Here is a 20,279-nt window from a genome sequence, read left to right as displayed (position 1 = left end):
GAAGTTTCTTTGTTTGATTTGGAGGTTGTGAGGTGTGAGTTGATTGTATTGTGTCTTGCTGAGGCCATCATCTTCATGATAGCGGTGCTACTGCATCAGGTCTATGAATGAGTATTACAGTCTTCAGGACTTTTGTGCCATGCTGGGGCAGCAGGTGGAGGGTCGCAGTAATGTTGTGGGGACGGAGCTGGACTCCCTTAGGGTGGTGTCTGAGAGGTGGATAAGGACAATGGTGGATAATACCTCCCACCCACTCCATGATGTGCTACAGGAGCACGTTCAGAGAGGCTGAGATTACCCATAATGCACCACTGAACAACACAGATTGTAGCCACCTGAATTCTGTTTTCTTACCACTCATGATTCAACTGCATAATCCTAGGTATGGTGGCTGAAGAAGGACAATCAACTCTGGCCACCATTCATCTGCAGTACATGTAGGTTGTCAGTCCACCATTTACCTCAACAGTCAATAAACTTTTATATGATGGCAGGACTGTTTATCAAAGGGAAAGTGTGACGCTTAGGAGCCAGCTAGCTGACATAATGTTACCTTTTAACCACCTGTTGTTGTTATTTAGCCGTCTCGTTGTCATCTGTCCAGAGAATAAAAAGCATGTTCATGCATGTTTTTCCTGTGTTAGAGCCTTGATTTCAATTACAGACAGGAGGCTTGAGGCGAGGAAGTAGAAGAATGAGGGGGAGCAGAGATGGAGGAAAAAACAGAAATCTATAAATCTTCAAATGTATGTTGTATACAGCGCTTTGAGTAGAAAAGTGCTATATAAGAATCAGTCCATTTACCAAATGTTAAATTGTCATGTATAGCATCAATGAGCTATTTGCGATATTTAAATTGTAAATAAAGGCCTACTGCAGATGTGGCCGGCAACGTCAATTTTGGCCACTGTATTTAAAATGACGGGGAAACATTTTGAGTACAATTTAAAATCTTATATATTTTAATCTTATGCATTATGTAAATTAACTAACTTTCCTGAAAATAACCAGTGATTTTTTCTTTCCTTTTTTAAACGATTGTTTACATCGCGATTGTGTTTTCAGGATAAATGAGGCAACATGCTGTTTAATGTGATCGCTGTTTTTGTACCGTAGTTACGGTGTTACAGCCCATTACTTTAATTATGTCCGTAAGATGCGGAAGGATCCTCTCGTAGAGGAGCAAAAGTGACGCAGGCGCAAGAGTCACCGCCGCTTCTTGTTTACCATAACAACTGGCGACGCTTTCTCCTGATTGGCTGCAGCTACACCCTGTTTTCCCAGGCTTCTGCCATTTAGATGCTATTTTAAACGCTTCCTTCGTGGATTAACGGGAGCGTCTTTAGGAAAGGCGTAAGTCAATAATAAGATCGTTGGCTGGCTCTTTCAGTGAGGCGAAACGTTAGCCACAGTCAAGTGCGGATAGCAGCGCTGTGTCAACGCTAACATGAAGCTAACAGCGTTTCTTCTTCTGCGGGGAAAAAGCCAGTCGGTACTCCCCAGAGAAGTTCTTCTGTTGAGCCGAGATGCCCCAAAGATGGACGCAGAAACACAGTTTTGATAAGTAAGTGTACGATGGCTGGAAATAACACATCTGCTGGCCCTAACTAGCCTTTGTTGAGCTGACTGTGGTGACTCCATTAGATCATTGCCGATGTTGGACACAGGAAGATATTAACATGTTTTCCATGTCCAGAAGAAGAGCACAGACTCATGGATACACTGAGCTTTTACACCGTCATCTTAAAAAAAGGACAAGTGAAGTTGGAACATGTAGCTCCTGTTGTTGGGTGGTGTTTACATTATTGTTGAAGATCTGTCAGAAAGTTCACAGACTGTCCCCACTGAAGCAAACAGGCGAGCACTGTCACAGAGTCTGTCGTGTAGACACAGCAGAGAGCAGTGTGGCTGAACCACAGTGTGATACACACTTGGCATTGCTGACAGAGTATAGCAGGCAGCCTTTTTAGATGTCAGCTGTTCATAAAATGATTGTGGAGTTCATACCTTTTCTTCATATTCACATCACTGACAGATGATTTGGAATATAGACATTCTGTGACAACACAAATGCTGGAGAGTGAATTCTGAAATAAACAGGCCCCTTTCTGTGCCTTGAATTCATGTTTGTGCTTCGTCCTTCCACAGCTTTGTCTACTATGGATCACAACATCCCAGAGATACTGAAAGATGCTGATGTAGAGCGAGGCCTGATCGGTAATACACATACATGCCTGCACACACACAAACACACTCATGATTGGTGACATGGCCAAGATGTGCTGTGATAGGCTCCAGCCCACGACCCTGAGGAGGATAAGTGGAAGAGAATGGATGGATAGACTCGCATTACAGATTGTGAAGATAAAACATATTTTAGAAGCTACTAATAAACCAAGGGCACAACAAATAACAGAGCGCACAAAGAGCATTATGGGAAAGATGAGCTTCGTGTACTGTGTGGCATTAGTTCTGCTAAAATAAAGACCATTCAAAACAAAACAGAAGGCTCACTGTGAGAGTTTGAACCGGTCACTGTCGGCTTGGATTAATTCTCCACACTGTGGCCTCTCTGCCCAGTTTAGCTGTGGTTTCCCCCACTGGTCTGCACAGCTGTGTGCCTGTAATCCACTCAGCATTTCCTCATTAGTCGCCACGTTAATGATAACACATGGCTAATGTGGCTGCTGGATAACTGCTAATAATGAAATGGCTAATGTTAGCGTGCGTTAGCATTTCTGAGAACTGTTCAGTACTTTAATGCAGCTGAAATGAGAATGAACGTCAGCTGTTAGTGAGGGGTGGAGCTGTAAGCTCGTCTGTTTGAGGCAGAGACAGCTCTGTTTGTATCCACACTGTTGCAAATGAGTATTTAAGTTTAATTTTAAGCTTAATATGGATTAATACAACCCTAGAATGTAAGCAACAAATGTATAAATGCTTTTGTAATTGATTCCAACCTGCTTTACACAGCTGCAGTTACAACAAGCATGCACAAAGAGCCCTGTTTAAAATGAGTTTCAGCTCGCTCTGCTGATTCCCCGTGTCTGCATTATTAGACAGCGGCACGGTAACCTCTGATGTTCCAGTTTAGACTTTTACAGCTTTACTGTGCAGTCAGATAAACAGGATCACTGAGACCACACTGAGCAATAAAATGATCAACTAATTTCCTCATTCGTAAAGTGTCAGAGAGCCAATTCATTGCAGAAGTTTTGATTTCTACAAACACTGAAATGTCAGGAAGTTGCAAGTTTGCTCTTAATATGAGCACTTTTACAGCAGCATTTAATGTCAGCTCAGCATTAAGCCGACTCTGTGATGCAGAATCACATCAAACGTCTCTGCAGAGGGTTTTACACACACTCATCATTCGTTGGTCACAGTGAGGATCTGGACATAGTGGAAACATCTCAGTGAACATGAGGCTAAAATGGTTTTAATGCACGAAAACTAAACTAAATGTATCGTAAAGTGACATTTTAGAGCTAACCTGTAGACTGATTTGTAATCTGATTACATCTGATATTCAGTCATTGAATGCTGCCAACATTTTGGTCTGGAACCTTAATGGAGACGTGGGGTGTCTCCAGACCTCAGTCCTATCTGTGGAGCGAGCTGGAGCTGGAGAGGAGAAGGCCAACAGTGCTGCTGAGATGTGAGCAAACCTGGAACGTCTGACCGCTGTGCTGTTCTCCACCAAATACTGAGTCATCGTTTGCTCGGGGATCAAATACTTATTTCACTCAATGACATGAAAAGTTCATTTAGAACTTTTATGTAACATGTTTTTCATTTTTGTTGGTTTATGAAATGAATTCGATTGTTTATTTCTTTGCAATGAGCCAACTTATAAACTCAGCAGTGGGTGTGCAGTCACCTATAATTATTATATGTACGTGGCCACATACATAAAACATGATTAGGCCTAACAGTGACACCTCGGCCTCTGTGTTCAAGATGACAAGGCAACGTTACAGCTTTGCAGTAATATGTATATATTTTATATATGTATTACTGTACCTTGAACATATTACATGAACCAATGAAATGTGAGGGATTTTGAGCAGGATGAGCTACGACTGATCATTCATTGTTGTTGTTTCTTTCAGAGCAGTTTCACTTCCTGTTTGCTAAACAGAGGATCTGAGTGCAAATGGTATGATTTATATATGCAGCACAACATGTTGTTTTTCTGCCCGATACTACGGCACAATTTCTACTAAGCTGATTGATCAATAAACATTAATCCTCCACTGTCCATGTGAACATAGCTCCTCCCATTTCAGTCTTGACCTCAACCCAGCCCTGATTTCTTTATATTTGGAGTGAGACCTTGTAGTTTTTCAAAGGTTTTCCTCGGACTGCTTTTGCCTGTCCTGACCCTTTACTGAGGACTGTTTAGGTTAAGCCACTTCACACTGGCCTCTGCATCATCCCGTTCGGGTTGCTGATTACAGATGTTCATGTCTCGTTCCTTGCAGCAAGCTGAGGTGTTAATCAGGAGCAGCTTTAACCCCAGTCTGAAGTGGTTATTCTGGGGTCACGGTCAGGATCAGGAAGAGAAGAACTTTGTAGTGGCTCACAACCTGGTGTCCCGCTCCTCCGAGCGCCTGCTGCGCCTGCAGCAAGCGCTTCTTTCTGTGGCGCCTCAGTGGCAGCTGGTGGCCAGCGCACGGCTGTCTCAGGTGAATTTATACAGTTTGCAGTGTAACTGGATTGTGATGGGTGTGAGGAGAACATGAGTGAATGAAAGCTCTCGTAGCTTAATCTCTTCAAAGATTACATCCTCAACATTCTGACTCTTTAATTGCCATTTTTGGGAAGAAGCCATAATATTGAGCATTGGAACAAAGATCGATCTTGTTATAACTGAGTTCATAATCTCCTCTCTCCCACCTAATCAGGTCTGTTTTAAAGGAATGCCAGATGAAGCTGGGGTTCTTCTCCTGCCCTCCTCATCCTCCCTGCAGGGTAAATACAGAGCTCAGTGGAGACTCCTGGAGCAGCGATCCCTGCTGATTTTTATACACGAGTACACGAGGAGGGCTCGGCTAGCAGCGGTTTACATATCCAGTGTGAGCAGACTGTTGGAACATCATCGGCAACACCTTGCACCTCAGCAGGTGAGGCCGAGCGCTCAGCACTGTGTGATCTAAAGCTTACTGAGCACTGTGTCATATAGTCACGCGCTGTACATCACACTGTGCCAGAGGCTACCAGAGGGAACTGTCCAGTTGTGCTTCACATGCACCTTCACTGGGCGATGTAATGAAGAGTCTGTGTAACAGATCACAGACGTCCGCCACAACCTGTAGTTGGATAATTGTTAAAAATGGTTGCAGGAATGCTTCTGTAACGTCCAACATTTGACATCTTTGTCAAAGAGTTTTAGATTTCTGTATCGCCACCAGTGCCTGTTCACACAGTCACAGTCATTCTGCTCTCTTTTCCAGACCCCGTCAACTTCATGCAGGCTCGATCTGGGTTCACTGAGTCAAGAACTCAGGGTTCATCTCAATCACTGGTCTTGCCTGTTTTCCAAAGTCCAGTCTGACCACTTCTTGAGACGTGCTGCTGGTCAACATACCAGGCTACTGCTAAAGATCAAGGAATCTCTGGACTTACTTGGTCTGCAGGCTCTGGTTTTGATGGAGCACTATGTCCAAGCGATCCTGTCTTCTGTATTCCAGACTGACTTAGACTCTGTACCAAAAGAAGTCTTGGAGGATATTTTAACAGGGACTTATCATTACAACCAGGTTGTTGATGAGCAGAGAGGTCAGCACAGCGCCTCCAAGCTAAAGACTGCAGTAATGCAGCAGGCACATTTTTCCACATTGGATTCCAGTCTTCCAAGGATCAAAAGCCATCGCCCTTCTCCTTTCTCAGTCAAAGAGTTAATGATGATTTTAGCAAGCTATCATGCAGAAATGGCAGCCAAGCAGCTGCACTACTGGGCTTCAGAGCCGCCCTGTTACTTCTGTCAGATCCACAGCAACCATGAGACTTGCACATGTGCTCAAAACCCCACAAGTCTCAGCTGTGGGATTTCCACATTGAGATCTGAGTGGACCTGGGAGCAGCTACATTATACATATCTAATTTCCTCTCCTCTTTTCTCCATAAGTCGTCCCACCCTCCAGATGTCTTGTCAAAATAAAAATACAACACTTCCTGTTTACACGCCTGATGTCCATTTGAACAAGCCAGTCGTGGAAAATCGTCCCTCTGTTTCAGCCAATCCCGCAGATACAGAACATAAAGAGGAGAACTCTAAAAGAGAACAAAGTAACCGGTGTCAAAAACGCACGTCCCATTCTGCTTTTACTCAGAGCGGCGTAGAAGCGTTGGACTTGGTTCAACCTGATCCGACACGTTTAGAAAGCGGCGCGCTTCTGCAGACAGCTTCACCTTTGTTAATGAGCTCCCAACGTCTCCGAGGCGTGCCACCGTCAAGGATTTGCCAACCTCAGCGTTCCTCAGCAGAGCTGCTTTTTCAGGTGTTTGTTTCGTCCAGTGATCTGCTGGCTCCGCTGGTTTCACATACACCCACACCAGAAAGACTCAACGAACAGCCGCTTCAAACCCCAGCAACGGACGTGGTAAATGGGAAGGTTGACTCAACGATCTTGAGCGCTCGAGTACCAAATACACCCGATCCAGTGGAATTAGACAGAGAGAGCTCGAAACTGAACAAAGACCAAAATGTGGAGAGAATTCAACAGGAATGGGCCGAACTGGAAATAACTGTGCCAGATCCCACCAGCAGGTATGGTCACACCATTGTTACCACCTACCAATGTTACTGGTAGTGTTTCTGCGTCCGCGTCATTCTTTGTAGGGATGTTGAGTCCATTCATATCTGCCTTACATGCTGGGCCAGACCTCTACTGTATTCTTAGAAGCAGACTATGACTGTGACTCGTACAAGTGTGGTGTTTATTGTAAACATATAGAAAGTGCTGTATGAAGATGTCACATTTGATCTCTGACCTCTTCGTCAAGGTCAATAAATGGATCTAAAGATCAAAGTAGTAATAATGCTACATAAACTACTTAAAACGACGTTTCTTACCGCCTGTTTGTATTAATGATTCATGGCAGGTTCTAAATAGCAAGTTACTTTGTTCCTCCGACGTCTTCTTCAAGCTCAATAAGGTTCAACTTTAATTAGTTTAAATTTTTCATAAAATGAACAACAATGAAAACATGATCTGGATTTATGGGGATTCTAAATATCACTCTACAGGTTCCAGTGTCACATTTACACTCAGGTCTAATTTCTGCCACATCCTTCAAGTCGGCCCCAGAATGTGTTATTTTAAAGAAAGTGTTAATAGAAATGGAATGAACTGCCTTGTTAGTCAGAAATATGCTGTTATATCCTGATCGATCTTGATTCATTCGGGGAATATCTTGAAGTTCATGCAATGATGAAGTTAGTGCTGTTTTGCCACATGCATGAATTTGCACAATTCTCTTTGAAGTAAGATTGACAAAGTAAACCATGAAACAAAGACTGAAAGCAGTTTTCTCCTGACAGAAGTTGTTTTTTTGTTCTTCCCAGTTCTTATGTTGTCCCTGTTGGGCATTCCCAAACTAATGATTATAGTAAGCTGGACAACTGCAGGTGGAGGACAGTCGCACACAGTCTATCTGTTGTAATTAAATGTGCATATAAATAATTAAACTATTAAACTATCTGATAATATCATGCATTCATTCCGACTCGTACTGTCTTGAAAGCGACGCATTAAAAATGCAGACTCGGGCCAAGAAACACGGTCTGTTTCTGAAGAGATGATCATTCAGGCATGAAACCAACACCTTCAGGTGGTGTAGGATTCATGGAAACGAGTGCATGTTCCTACGCTACTACAGTGTTTCTATCAAAGGATGGTTAAACATTAAGAGGTGATTTGTATCTTTCAGATCAGAGAAGGAGGAGATGTTTGAAGCAGACACAAAGACACTGGAGCCGGACCTTGTTTGCTGGTCTCACTCAGTCCAGTGGTTAGACCTGGGTGAGTCTCTGGTCTTTGCTGATCTGCTTGAACAGTATCATACCCTGCTGAGGGCTTTCTGCAGCAGAGCCCTGTGGCTGCAACTACAAGTCCCTGTAGCAGGACACACTGCAGGAAGCCTCAACCTCCAGGAGCACCACAGGGGTTTCCAGGTCATCCACCGGCTGTGTCAGGCTTCAGACGCTGGTAAGAACGTGGCCTCAGCAGCCACTGTGCCCACCGTCTGATGATAGCAGACATGTATACGTAAAGTAGAGTCCAGGCTGAGCGTGTAGTGCTGTAATGTTGTACACTGCTTTCCTTGTTACGTTTACTTTGCTGCTTTGTCTACAGCAGCTGTTTTGTGTCTGCGTTGTGTGTAACCGCTTCATATTTTCTCTTCCTTTGGAATGGACACGTTTCTGTTGTCTTATCCACGTTTGTGATTGGTCACATTAATCTATGAGCACATTCACATGAAAGTGGGGGCAGAGTGGGAAACGCTGAGCTGACTGGAGCTTTGCCTAAACTTAGAGTCAGTATACAGAAGGTCTCTCAGTTATGTTAAATATTTATGAAACTCCGGGGAAAGGCTCTCAGATACTCTGAGACTCAATGATGATCTGCACAATCTGAGTGCCTGATCGTTGTGTTTGCTTCTGGCACACATTTGGACCTGATGGATGGGGGAGGCAGTGTGCACAAAAAAGAATCGTCTAATTTCAAAGTGTTTTTATCCCGCAGCCTCTCATCAGTAATGATCACAGCTTGTGCTGTCAGAAGGAGCTGGGGGGAGCTTCTCAGCACTCAGGTTAACAGCAAAACCTCCGAGAGCAGCTCGACTGCAAAACTCTTTGAAAGGAGAAAACCGAGCATATGAAATTGTGTTGTGTGTGTGACACTCCTTGTTGTGTGTTGTAGGTCAAGTTCCAAAGGAGAGTGAAGTCATGCTGGAGGACCTGAGTCTGTGTGTGTTACTGGTTACTGCACATGCTCAGTGGGACTATGGTTAGTGCGCTTAGACTCACACACTGACCGGTCTGCTGCTCTGACCTTACATATTACATGTTTTTACATATATGTCATTTTTGTTTTAGACACGGTGTGATGTCATTAGCTTTGATTTCATATTTGATTGACCAGACACACTAAGTTATTTTTAAAATCATGTTTTACTTCATTTTTAACAGCAGCAGAATTTCCAACAGTTGATAAATATAAACTAGAGCTGGGCGATATGAGATTTTTTCATATCACGATATGTTTTTTTCATTTCAGGCGATAACGATATCTATCACGATATAAGCCAAATAACTATATTTGTAAGATTTAAATGTGCCGTTGCTCACAAGTAAAATGTGAAATAATCAGCAGCTTGTTTTTAAATATTTATTTCCCATAATAAGTTCAACAGGGTAGATGTACTTAAGGAACATGAGACTTTTTCAGATAAATAAAGGCAAATATTGCAAACTACACAAAAGGCAGCCGCTAAAGCGTTTAAGTTTCAAAATAGAACAAACGAAACAGACTAAACTGTCAATTCCACTTAGAAACAAAATATTAATTCTAAAAATAATCTTAGTTTGTTTTACAGAAGAACAGACAAAACTGACTAACTTTTGTCAATATCAAATAAACTGAGAACTAAAAGGAAATTCTCAATCTCTCCTTGTTGTATAGCTGAGCTTTTCAAACAGTTTTAACAGTTACTTTAGTCTGACAAAAGCCGAATGACGAATTAGCGCTTCCAGTCGGAGACTGAGCTGCACCGCTTTATTGTATTTCCAGACTTGCTTTCGGCACATTTACAGTGCAGCTACTCTGTTTTTGTCAGACTTGAAATAGCAGAAATACCTTCCCACTACAGAGCTTCTGTGGCTCTTCCGTTCAACAATCTCTCCGGCGTTGGAGCCATCATCTGTTTTCTCTTCGGTAACCTTCGGTCACGCTCTCGGTTGATTTTTCTCTAGTCGGCACACTCCTTTCCTCCATTACCCGGGCGGCACGGCGGCTGGCTGCTTCCCAAACAAACACACATGTGCGGCTTGACGTGACGCTGCGGCTGTGATTGGTTCGGCTCTGCACTACTTAATTTGGATTGGCTGTTCTTTTTTTCTTTTTTTAAGAGGACGAGCGCGGTGAGGTCTATCGCAATAATTTAATTTTTCTATCGAGAAAAAGTTATTTCGCGATACATATCGTTATCGTTCTATCGCCCAGCTCTAATATAAAGTACATTATGGTGTTTTTTTTTTTTTAAATTCCTCAGCAACAATAAATAACATCAGACATCGCTCGTCTGTAAAAAAGAATAACATTATCTGCAGACTGACTTTGAGCTGAATCGCTGTCCCCTGCTGTGCTTCTGCTTCGTCGTCTCTCCTCAGAATTGTGTCGAACTTTAGGTTCAACCCTGACAGATAAATGTTTGATAAATCAAAGAAGCTCGTTTGTGGTGACATCATCTGAAAAAGATGAAAATGTGACAACGTCAGCAACAATGGGGCGTTTCCTTCTGCTGCTGCCACCCCTCCTGTCTTCTCTGCGCTGCCGTCAGTCACACAGCAGAGCCTCAGGTAAACGTTCCACCAGCAGCACTCTAACCAAACCCAGTGGAAATGACATCAACTCATATCTTCATCTGGACGTAGTGTTTAGTGGGAGAAACGTTTCGTCACATCCAGGTGACGTCTTCAGTCTCAGCTGACTGCAGGTTTCAAACTTATAAACAGTACATCTGCATAATGACTGAAACCAGCCCACTGAGGGAACAATGGGCTGGGAGCTCAGTTCCTTCATCATAATTATGCAAATTCTCATGACCACTGATCAACAACCACTGATCAATGGGTCAGTGGGCTTTGATCAGTGGTTGTCTCTCTTTAATATTGCAGAGTCTTTGCCTGATTTTTCTTTTTTAAAAACAGTTTCTACATAAAATAATAATAATAATAAAATTGACTTGATGCCCGTTGTGTCTGTCTCCCCTCCACAGGTCCCTTCAGCCTCTTCCCCTGTACTCTGCAGAGGCAGACTGTTGGTTTGGTGCTGGCCTCTGTGCAGCTGCCTACTGTATGGGTGATGTCCAAGGCACACCAGTTCCTCTCCTCCTGGAGTCTCAATAAGTTCCTGCTTATTACACAGGGGGACCTCACAGTAGGTTACTCATATATTACAACCAGAACACGTGTTCTGTAGAGCTGGGTGATCAGAGACTGATATAAGTGCAAAGGCTGTTTCATAAACACGATGCAGTGAACTCTGATCATAGTCACACCACTTTGTACTAACACTGGAGTAAAAACAATGCAAAGCATGATGTACTGTGAGCTTCTAATGGCTGTCTTTGGTGCTGTACTTATTTTTGGCCCAAAGTTCGTTTCATTTATTTCACTTTGCTTCATATTCATGTATTAAGGATTTCATACGTTTCGAATAAAAAAACAAAATGAGTTTGAGCAGTGGTGCCAAAACGTTTGGACACAGTTCATCTTTAAGCTCAGTGTCAGTTTAAATGTGTTTTTTGTGTCTGCAGGTGATGAGGGAGTCATTCGAGGCGATGGTGCATCAGACCAAATCACTAGTGATGAATTCACACAGTGACCAGCAGTCTGCTCTACACACCCACAGCCAGCTCCTCCTGCAGCAGCAGCTGGAAACGCTGGAGCGTGCTCGGTCTGCTCTGCAGGTGAGCTGTCTGCTTTCTTCTCACAGCCACGTCAGAAAGCTTCACTGCTGCTGTGCAGACGGGTGGACTGTGTGTTTAGTGTTGCTGAGGATCATATACCAGGACTATACAGAGCCACACATGATTCCCTAACCACATCTAACCGGTAATGTTGGTGTCTTCACTGTCCGTCAGACCTTCTCTTCTGTGATGCTGAGGACATTCTCCAGTGACTGCAAGCAGAGGTCAGGAGAGATCTTTGAACACACCATGCCTCCTGCTGTACACTGGAAGCCCAGCCACAGGACAGGTACTCGTATCTGAGTGTATGACTTCAGTTTACCTCAGTGTTTTATGTAGATTTATGTTGTAAGGTAAGAAACTCCTCTGAGCACTTAGTGACCGTGTGAATAATAACTCCCTTTCACGGGAAACCAGAAAACCAGAACCAGAGTCTTAAAAGGTGGCTGTAAGGTTTGGGTGAGAGGAAAGCTGACAGAGAAGTGTGGAGAACAACTATATACTATATAAATAATATACCGGTCAGTAGAGGAAGAGGAGTTTCAGAGTAGTGGAAAACTTACAGAGACCGAGAGGACAAAGCACAAACTAAAAGACAGGGAAGTTATGAACAGATCTGAATAAAGACCACATTGATCAGGTGATCAGGTGTTCTGTTTCAGGTGTTCTGGTTCTGGTGATCAGGTGATCAGGTGTTCTGTTTCAGGTGATCTGGTGATCAGGTGTTCTGGTTCTGGTGATCAGGTGATCAGGTGTTCTGGTTCTGGTGATCTGGTGATCAGGTGATCTGGTGATCAGGTGTTCTGTTTCAGGTGATCAGGTGTTCTGGTTCTGGTGATCAGGTGATCAGGTGTTCTGTTTCAGGTGATCAGGTGTTCTGGTGATCAGGTGTTCTGGTGATCTGGTGATCAGGTGATCTGGTGATCAGGTGTTCTGGTTCAGGTGATCAGGTGTTCTGGTGATCAGGTAAATGGTAAATGGCCTGTATTTATATAGCGGCCTGTATTTATATAGCGCTTTACTAGAACTAGGTGTTCTGGTTCAGGTGATCAGGTGTTCTGGTGATCAGGTGAACAGGTGTTCTGTTTCAGGTGATCTGGTGTTTAGGTGTTCAGGTGATCAGGTGTTCTGGTGATCAGGTGTTCTGGTTCAGGTGATCAGGTGTTCTGGTGTTTAGGTGATCAGGTGTTCTGGTGATCAGGTGTTCTGGTGTTTAGGTGATCAGGTGTTCTGGTGTTTAGGTGTTCTGGTTCTGGTGATCAGGTGTTCTGGTTCAGGTGATCAGGTGTTCTGGTGATCAGGTGTTCTGGTGATCAGGTTTTCTGGTTCAGTTGATCAGGTGTTCTGGTGATCAGGTGTTCTGGTTCAGTTGATCAGGTGTTCTGGTGATCAGGTGTTCTGGTGATCAGGTTTTCTGGTTCTGGTGTTCAGGTGTTCTGGTGATCAGGTTTTCTGGTTCAGTTGATCAGGTGTTCTGGTGATCAGGTGTTCTGGTGTTCAGGTGATCAGGTGTTCTGGTGATCACGTGTTCTGGTTCAGGTGATCAGGTGTTCTGGTTCAGTTGATCTGGTGATCAGGTGTTCTGGTGTTCAGGTGATCAGGTGTTCTGGTGATCACGTGTTCTGGTTCAGGTGGTCAGGTGTTCTGGTGATCAGGTGATCTGGTGATCAGGTGTTCTGGTTCAGGTGATCAGGTGTTCTGGTGATCACGTGTTCTGGTTCAGGTGATCAGGTGTTCTGGTTCAGTTGATCTGGTGATCAGGTGTTCTGGTGTTCAGGTGATCAGGTGTTCTGGTGATCACGTGTTCTGGTTCAGGTGATCAGGTGTTCTGGTTCAGGTGATCAGGTGTTCTGGTGATCACGTGTTCTGGTTCAGGTGATCAGGTGTTCTGGTTCAGTTGATCTGGTGATCAGGTGTTCTGGTGTTCAGGTGATCAGGTGTTCTGGTGTTCAGGTGATCAGGTGTTCTGGTTCAGGTGATCAGGTGTTCTGGTTCAGGTGATCAGGTGTTCTGGTGTTTAGGTGTTCAGGTGATCAGGTGTTCTGGTTCAGGTGATCAGGTGTTCAGATGATCAGATGTTCTGTTTCAGGTGTTCTGGTGATCAGGTGTTCTGGTTCAGGTGATCAGGTGTTCTGGTTCAGGTGATCAGGTGTTTAGGTTTTCAGGTGTGGATCTTTAAGGAATGGTTTAAGTACAGCAGCCTTTGAAGCCAGTGATGTCTGATGGGCTCTTACAAAGTGAAACAAAGTGAAGTGGTTTTGTAGGTTTTGTGAATTCTGAACATAAAAACTGCAGCAACCATCAACACATTACTAAACACGCTGTAACTGTTCAACGAAGAAGTTATTTAGGGGTTACTTTTATTCGGCTAAACTCATCAGGGTTGGGTTTAAAAATCGATTTTAGTTTCAATAAAGTGATATCCATTCATTAAGTCCTGAATCCATTTTTAAATATAAATGTATTTTTGTCAGAAACGCCAGAATCTCAGGTTGAAGCTCACAACATTATTTCAGCAACCATCAAACAGCTAAAACAGCAAATGAGAGCAGGTTACAGAGTCCGCACAGAAACACAGAGCGTGGATCGTTCACCCGACGGCACGGACACGCCGTCGCTGATTCTGTCGACGTCTCACAGATTCTGACGCTGCAGGTTTCATCACTCAACACTCCAACAACAAAGCCTCATTTCTGCTGTTAAACATCGAACAAATGTAAACTTTTACAAATGATGCCAAATAACAAACTCTCAGCTGTGTCTGTAATCAAACCTCTGTAACTTTGCTCTGCTTCACTTCAGCAGCATCAGGTTCACATCTGATTTTCTTATCTGCTATAAAAAGCCAGGCCAGGAAAATCTGCTCCATGTTTTTATCCTCAGTTACTTTGCACAAAGACATCTGCTGTGATGCTCACACCTGTGATGAAGTCTCACAGTGTCAGCTTTGTGTTTATACACAGATAGTTACACCGAGTTTGTAATTGCACATAAATAATCAAATAATTTGGAATTCAATATTTGTAATTTACAAGCTTTAGAGAGTTCTTTCAACAGTACAATAAATGATCATCATTATAATATTTCTATCAGCCCTGCTGATCATTCAGACTAAGCCAGAGAAGACTTTGGTTTGAATAATAAAGGAAAACACTCATGACTGTTAAAGTGTTTAAATGTTTTCATTAGGAGTAACACTCAGTACTATGTGACTGTAATACAGTGAATGTAGTTTTCCTGTGAGAGAACAACCCACAAACTCAGGTGTGAGCAGGTGACCCTGTGCCACACCGCTGGAGTGCAGCAGGTTCTCACTCCTGGCTCTTTGCTGTGTGTCTGTCTTCACTGCTCCAGCTCCAACACTTCCTGATCTTTGTCATGTTTTGCACTCAAAGTTTTGTCACTAACAGCTGCAGGTTGGACTTCCAGTCTGTTCCTTCCACAGTGACTGATCCACCCATGTATTATGAACAGAACACCAGCTGTCATGTTTGTGCTTTGGGTCGCTGTCCTGCCAAAGCAGCAGCTACAGCGTGTAGTTAGTGTCATTGCTTATGAATGCTTTTATATTCGCACCAACCACACTGAAAATAAATGGCTGCTGTAATATTTCAGCAGCATCTCAGTTCAACAGAAGCTAAAAGTTTGTATTTCATTTTCTCTCTAAATGGCCTTTTTCATTTTACGCTGTGTTTCCAAAGGTTTTCCCAACAGTCCCAGTGAATATGCATCTCTGGCAGCTCAAACTGTGATTGGTCAAGTGTTAGAGGGCGTGGCCCCTCTGTCTGACGACGCACGAGTCCAAGCATTGAGTATAACGATGACAGCGTTCATGGAGGCATGGATGGAGCACATCCTGAGACAGAAGATCAAGTTCAGGTGTGTTTTAGAGCACAGACGGTGTTAGCCAACAAACTGATGACATCATTAAAAACAGCAGTTTGGTACATGTGCGTGTGACTCTTCACGTCACATAAACACAGACCATCTTCAGATGTTGACAAATGTCCTTCTGCTCTGTTTTTAGCGTGCAGGGCGCTCTTCAGCTGAAGCAGGACTTTGACTCTATTAGAGAAATGATCCAGTCCAACCAGTATGGTCTGTCAGCTGAGCTCCACCAGCAGCTGCTCAGCCTCCGGTATCACCGTCTGGCTTTTTCTCTTATTCATTGCCATCTTCATCTCCCTGTAAATCTCTTGATTGTTAACTAATCAAACCAGTAACAAATATCCAAAACCAGCCCAAACGAGCCTACGTATTCAATTCAATTGTATTTATATAGCACCAAATCACAACAGCAGTCGCCTCAAGGTGCTTTATGAAAGCTTAGCAGCTGTGCATACTCCACATATCTGAGACCACTGCTTTACTGTGAGCTTCAGAGTGTGGAAGCCGTCATCTTTCTAGTCTTACTGACCACTGAACGTCACATTTTTCCATCTGCAATTTTAAATCACCAATGAATCACACAGTCAGTAAATATGCAGCTTTTGGGGCTGTGGGAAGAAACAGGCACAGAGGAAGCATCCAAACTCCACCCAAAAAGACTCCAGACAGGTTCAGACTCTTTCTGTTATTTGGCAGTGCAGACCTCTGCACCACTGTGCCAGCTAAGAAGGAAATGAACACACTGCTGTTTGCACTGTGGACGTCATGTTCTCTTCCACTGAGGCTGATTCTACAGGGTGGGTCATTTCTATGGATACAGCGTAATAACATGGGAATGGTTGGTGGTATTAAAGTCCTGTTTGTGGCACATTAGTATATGTGAGGGGGCAAACTCCTCAAGATGGGTGGTGACCATGGTGGCCATTTAGAAGTCGGCCATCTTGGATGCAACTTTTGTTTCTTCAATAGGAAGAGGGTCATGTGACACATCACACTTATTGGTAATGTCACAACAATGGTGTGCTTGGTTTCAACGTAACTTTATTCTTTCACGAGTTATTTACAAGTTTCTCTTTGTTCACAGCCATTGACATGTCGAAGGTTAACACATGAGGATCGAAATTGTGTTGATATCTGGTGAACGCAGTAACCGGGTCATTGCAGAAGATTTCAATGCAAGACCCCCTACGAGACCACCCATCTCCCATGCTGCAGTCAGCAAACTGCTTGCTAAGTTTGGTGAAACTGGTTCAGTGTTGGATTTGCCAAAATGTGGACGCAAGAAAACTGTCACTAATGAAGAAACATCAGTGGCTGTCCTAGCTTCATTCAGCAAGAGCCCACAGCGTAGCACTCGCCGCATGTCACTGGAGAGTGGCATTAGTCCAACATCCCTTCGGCGGATATCAGCTACTCACAAATGGCACCCTTACAAACTCCAGCTGCTGCAGCATCTCAGCGAGGATGACCCAGATCGGCGCACATAATTTGCAGAATGGGCAAAACAAAAACTGGAACAGGACCCTCAGTTCACGCAGAAGATTTTGTTCAGTGATGAGACAAACTTTTATGTGAATGGTGTTAACAAACAAAACCACCACTATTGGTCTGACACTAACCCACACTGGATGGATCCCTCCAAGACTGTTGGAACAACAAAAGTGATGGTTTGGTGTGGTATATGGGGTACAACGATAGTGGGTCCATTCTTCATCAATGGAAACCTCAAGGCTGCTGGATATTTGAAGTTGCTAGATGATGATGTGTTTCCCTCTTTATGCACTGAAGCTGGCACGTTCCCTGACTTTTTCCAGCAAGATGGTGCACCACCACATTATGGGTGCCAGGTCCGAGCATTCCTAGATGAACAGTTTCCTGGAAAGTGGATTGGTCGTCGTGGGCCAGTTGAATGGCCCACAAGGTCTCCCGATCTGACCCCCTTAAACTTTTATCTTTGGGGTCATCTGAAGGCAATTGTCTATGGTGTGAAGATACGAGATGTGCAGCACCTGAAACTACGGATACTGGATGCCTGTGCTGGCATTTCTCCTGCGGTGTTGCTATCAGTGTGTGAAGAGTGGGAGAAGAGGGTTGCATTGACAATCCAACACAATGGGCAGCACATTGAACACATTTTATAAGTGGTCAGAAACTTGTAAATAACTCATGAAAGAATAAAGTTACGTCGAAACCAAGCACACCACTGTTGTTCTTGTGACATTACCAATAAGTTTGATGTGTCACATGGCCCTCTTCCTATTGGAAAAACAAAAGTTGTATCCAAGATGGCCGACTTCTACATGGCCACCATGGTCACCGCCCATCTTGAGGAGTTTGCCCCTCACATATACTAATGTGCCACAAACAGGACTTTAGTATCACCAACCATCCCCATGTTGTTACGCTGTATCCATATGAATGACCCACCCTGTATATAAGTCACTTTGACGTGATGTCAGAGTGGGACTCAGTTTTCCAAATGCAGCTGCAGTGCTGGGACCAGATGTGCACAAGAAGATAATCATACAAATGTTGCTATTTTCAGTATTTAGTCACATCTTTGTTGTACACCTCAAACATTGTGACTTCAACTGTTTTTGGTTATCTCCTGGGTCTGTTCAAGTAAAAAATATTAAAGTGTTACTTTTTAATATTTGCTGGCAGAGTCTAAATAATAAGTGATGAAGTTCCTCGGTGCTCTCTCTGCCTGCAGGGTTTTTCAGCAGGTGGACTCAGCAGTGGTGTGCCTGCTCCAGCAGCCGCAGGCTAAACCGTACGTGCAGTCTCGATCCTGGGAGCCTTTCTCTCGCTGCTGTAAGTGTCACGTCAGTCTGCAGCGTTCAAATGTGCCAACACGTCACAGTTCATTTCCCTCGTTCCTTCAGTACACAGGCGTTTCAGAGGCGTGTTGAGCTGTGAGAAAGTTTTCCTTCATCAACCAAGCACATGTTCTGTTAGGATTCACAGGCTGTGTGGTTGCCATTCATGTGACAAATACAATGAGAGGCAGTGGTGATGAGCCTGCTGTAATTCTCCAGGTCCGGCTGACAGAAACGGGGACAGCACTGATGCTGCTGTGGGGAGCAGTATAGCCAACCTGAGGTGCATGGAAGGCGAGGACCTGCCTCAGTCTGATTCCTCATGCACGCCTACCGACCTCCCTCCAGTAGACCCATCGACCCCCGCAGAGCCATACCTCGCTCCAAGGTACAGTTCTCCCATTCTCTCTACGGAGGTAGTGCAGAAATTCATCATTTTTTTGACACATTAATGGGCCTGATGCACACTTCTCCCCTTGAAGTTGCTCCCAGTTAAGAAGTGTTTCCTTTGTGCTCACAGCCTGGTGCTGGGTGCAGCTCAGCAGGACTGGTTAGACCTGAGGATTCAGACCAGTGCCCGTCGCTGGAGGCTGCCGGGGCTGTCCTGCCTGTCCAACTCTGAACACTGAACACACACACACACACACACACACACACACACACACACACACACACACACACACACACACACACACACACACTTTGATTTAGTAGCAACATTTGAAGGAAATATCATGTAAATACATAAAAATAATGATTTTATTTTTGATAAATAGACATGAGGGGCACCATGAAGCAGGTGCAACATAAACCCCAGTCAGACACACTGGGACAACACTGGTTAGAACTTCTCGCTCACATATGTTTGAAATGTGTCAAATGAATGAAATGATAATTAATTTAAAAACAAAATGCTCTTATTTTCAGAAATATTTCTTTTACCTGTGTTTTATATACCTGAATAAATCAGTTTGTGTTTGCATGTTCATGTGCTCGTGCTTCTTTTCATTGCTGTTGTCAGTTTATCAGACTGGAACTGGACTAAGTGCACCATGAAAACCATTTGATGCTCCTTATCTCATTCAGCTGAATTCATTTCTGTGCTTTGTGACTTTATTTCAGTAGTTCAAACTGCAGAACAACAAACACAGGACCTGAAGACAGAAGCAAAAGTGATTTTCTTTTACTTTTGATTCTGTTCCCTGTACTCTCGATGGACGAGAAGCACAAATCATTTCTTTACTAACCCCTCCTGTTGTTGTTCGCACAAATGAAGTCAGGACCGAGAACAACAACAGTTCAGACTACTCAATGACAGGAATACATTTCTAATCATCCATCCTGGTTGTTATTAGTGCACCATCTCAAAGCCATGCATCATCACAGGTCTCGCTGCCGTCTCGTAAGCACTGTATGACGTCACTGTTATACCTGCCTCACATTTACACACATTCTGTCTTGTTTTCACTGACCGCCAACTTTCCGTTCTCTCATCTACCTCCTGCCTCACTACAGATCTCAGTATTGTCTTCAAACATCACGGTCTATGGACGCTGACTTCATCTGTGTCCATCAACACAGCAACCAGCAGTTGGGCTTCATGCCGAGAAAGAATGAGAGTCTCCTCTCTTCTTAACCCAGCTTCAACAACTCGATCCTATCTGAGCTCTGCACATCACCCTTGTTCCTGGAAATAAATACGTACAAATCCGTTCCTCGGGCATCCTCTCACTCTCTAAGCTTGTGACAAACAATTTGGTCCATACTACACAGGTACCAACTCATCCTCTTCACAGCTGCCCTCCTCTTCATCAATCCTCTGTATTTCCTGATTCACTAACTGTCCTCCATCCTCAACATGTTTTCTTCACTCGT

General features: G+C 43.8%; 1 protein-coding gene across 2 annotated transcripts; it reads left to right on the top strand.

The window, feature by feature from the left end:
* The first annotated feature begins 1,219 nt into the window (after positions 1 to 1,219).
* On the top strand, positions 1,220 to 19,390 carry ccdc142 (coiled-coil domain containing 142). 2 transcript variants are annotated; one of them, XM_076888018.1, is made up of 17 exons: positions 1,220 to 1,564; positions 2,149 to 2,217; positions 4,118 to 4,159; positions 4,485 to 4,688; positions 4,908 to 5,126; positions 5,457 to 6,772; positions 7,936 to 8,213; positions 8,928 to 9,014; positions 10,397 to 10,585; positions 11,005 to 11,165; positions 11,545 to 11,697; positions 11,872 to 11,986; positions 15,399 to 15,576; positions 15,725 to 15,835; positions 18,299 to 18,399; positions 18,624 to 18,792; positions 18,925 to 19,390. In XM_076888018.1, exons 3-17 carry the CDS (start codon positions 4,157 to 4,159, stop codon positions 19,031 to 19,033), a joined length of 3,393 nt encoding a protein of 1,130 aa, XP_076744133.1. In that variant the 5' UTR covers positions 1,220 to 1,564; positions 2,149 to 2,217; positions 4,118 to 4,156; the 3' UTR covers positions 19,034 to 19,390. The 2 variants fall into 2 exon arrangements, with proteins under 2 accessions (XP_076744133.1, XP_012778857.3); XM_012923403.3 differs by having other exon boundaries at positions 4,113 to 4,159.
* The last annotated feature ends 889 nt before the right edge of the window (positions 19,391 to 20,279 follow it).

Source organism: Maylandia zebra, linkage group LG2, assembly GCF_041146795.1.
Source record: "Maylandia zebra isolate NMK-2024a linkage group LG2, Mzebra_GT3a, whole genome shotgun sequence".
Classification (NCBI taxonomy): Eukaryota; Metazoa; Chordata; class Actinopteri; order Cichliformes; family Cichlidae; genus Maylandia; species Maylandia zebra.
This window is presented reverse-complemented; position numbering and strand designations above follow the sequence as displayed.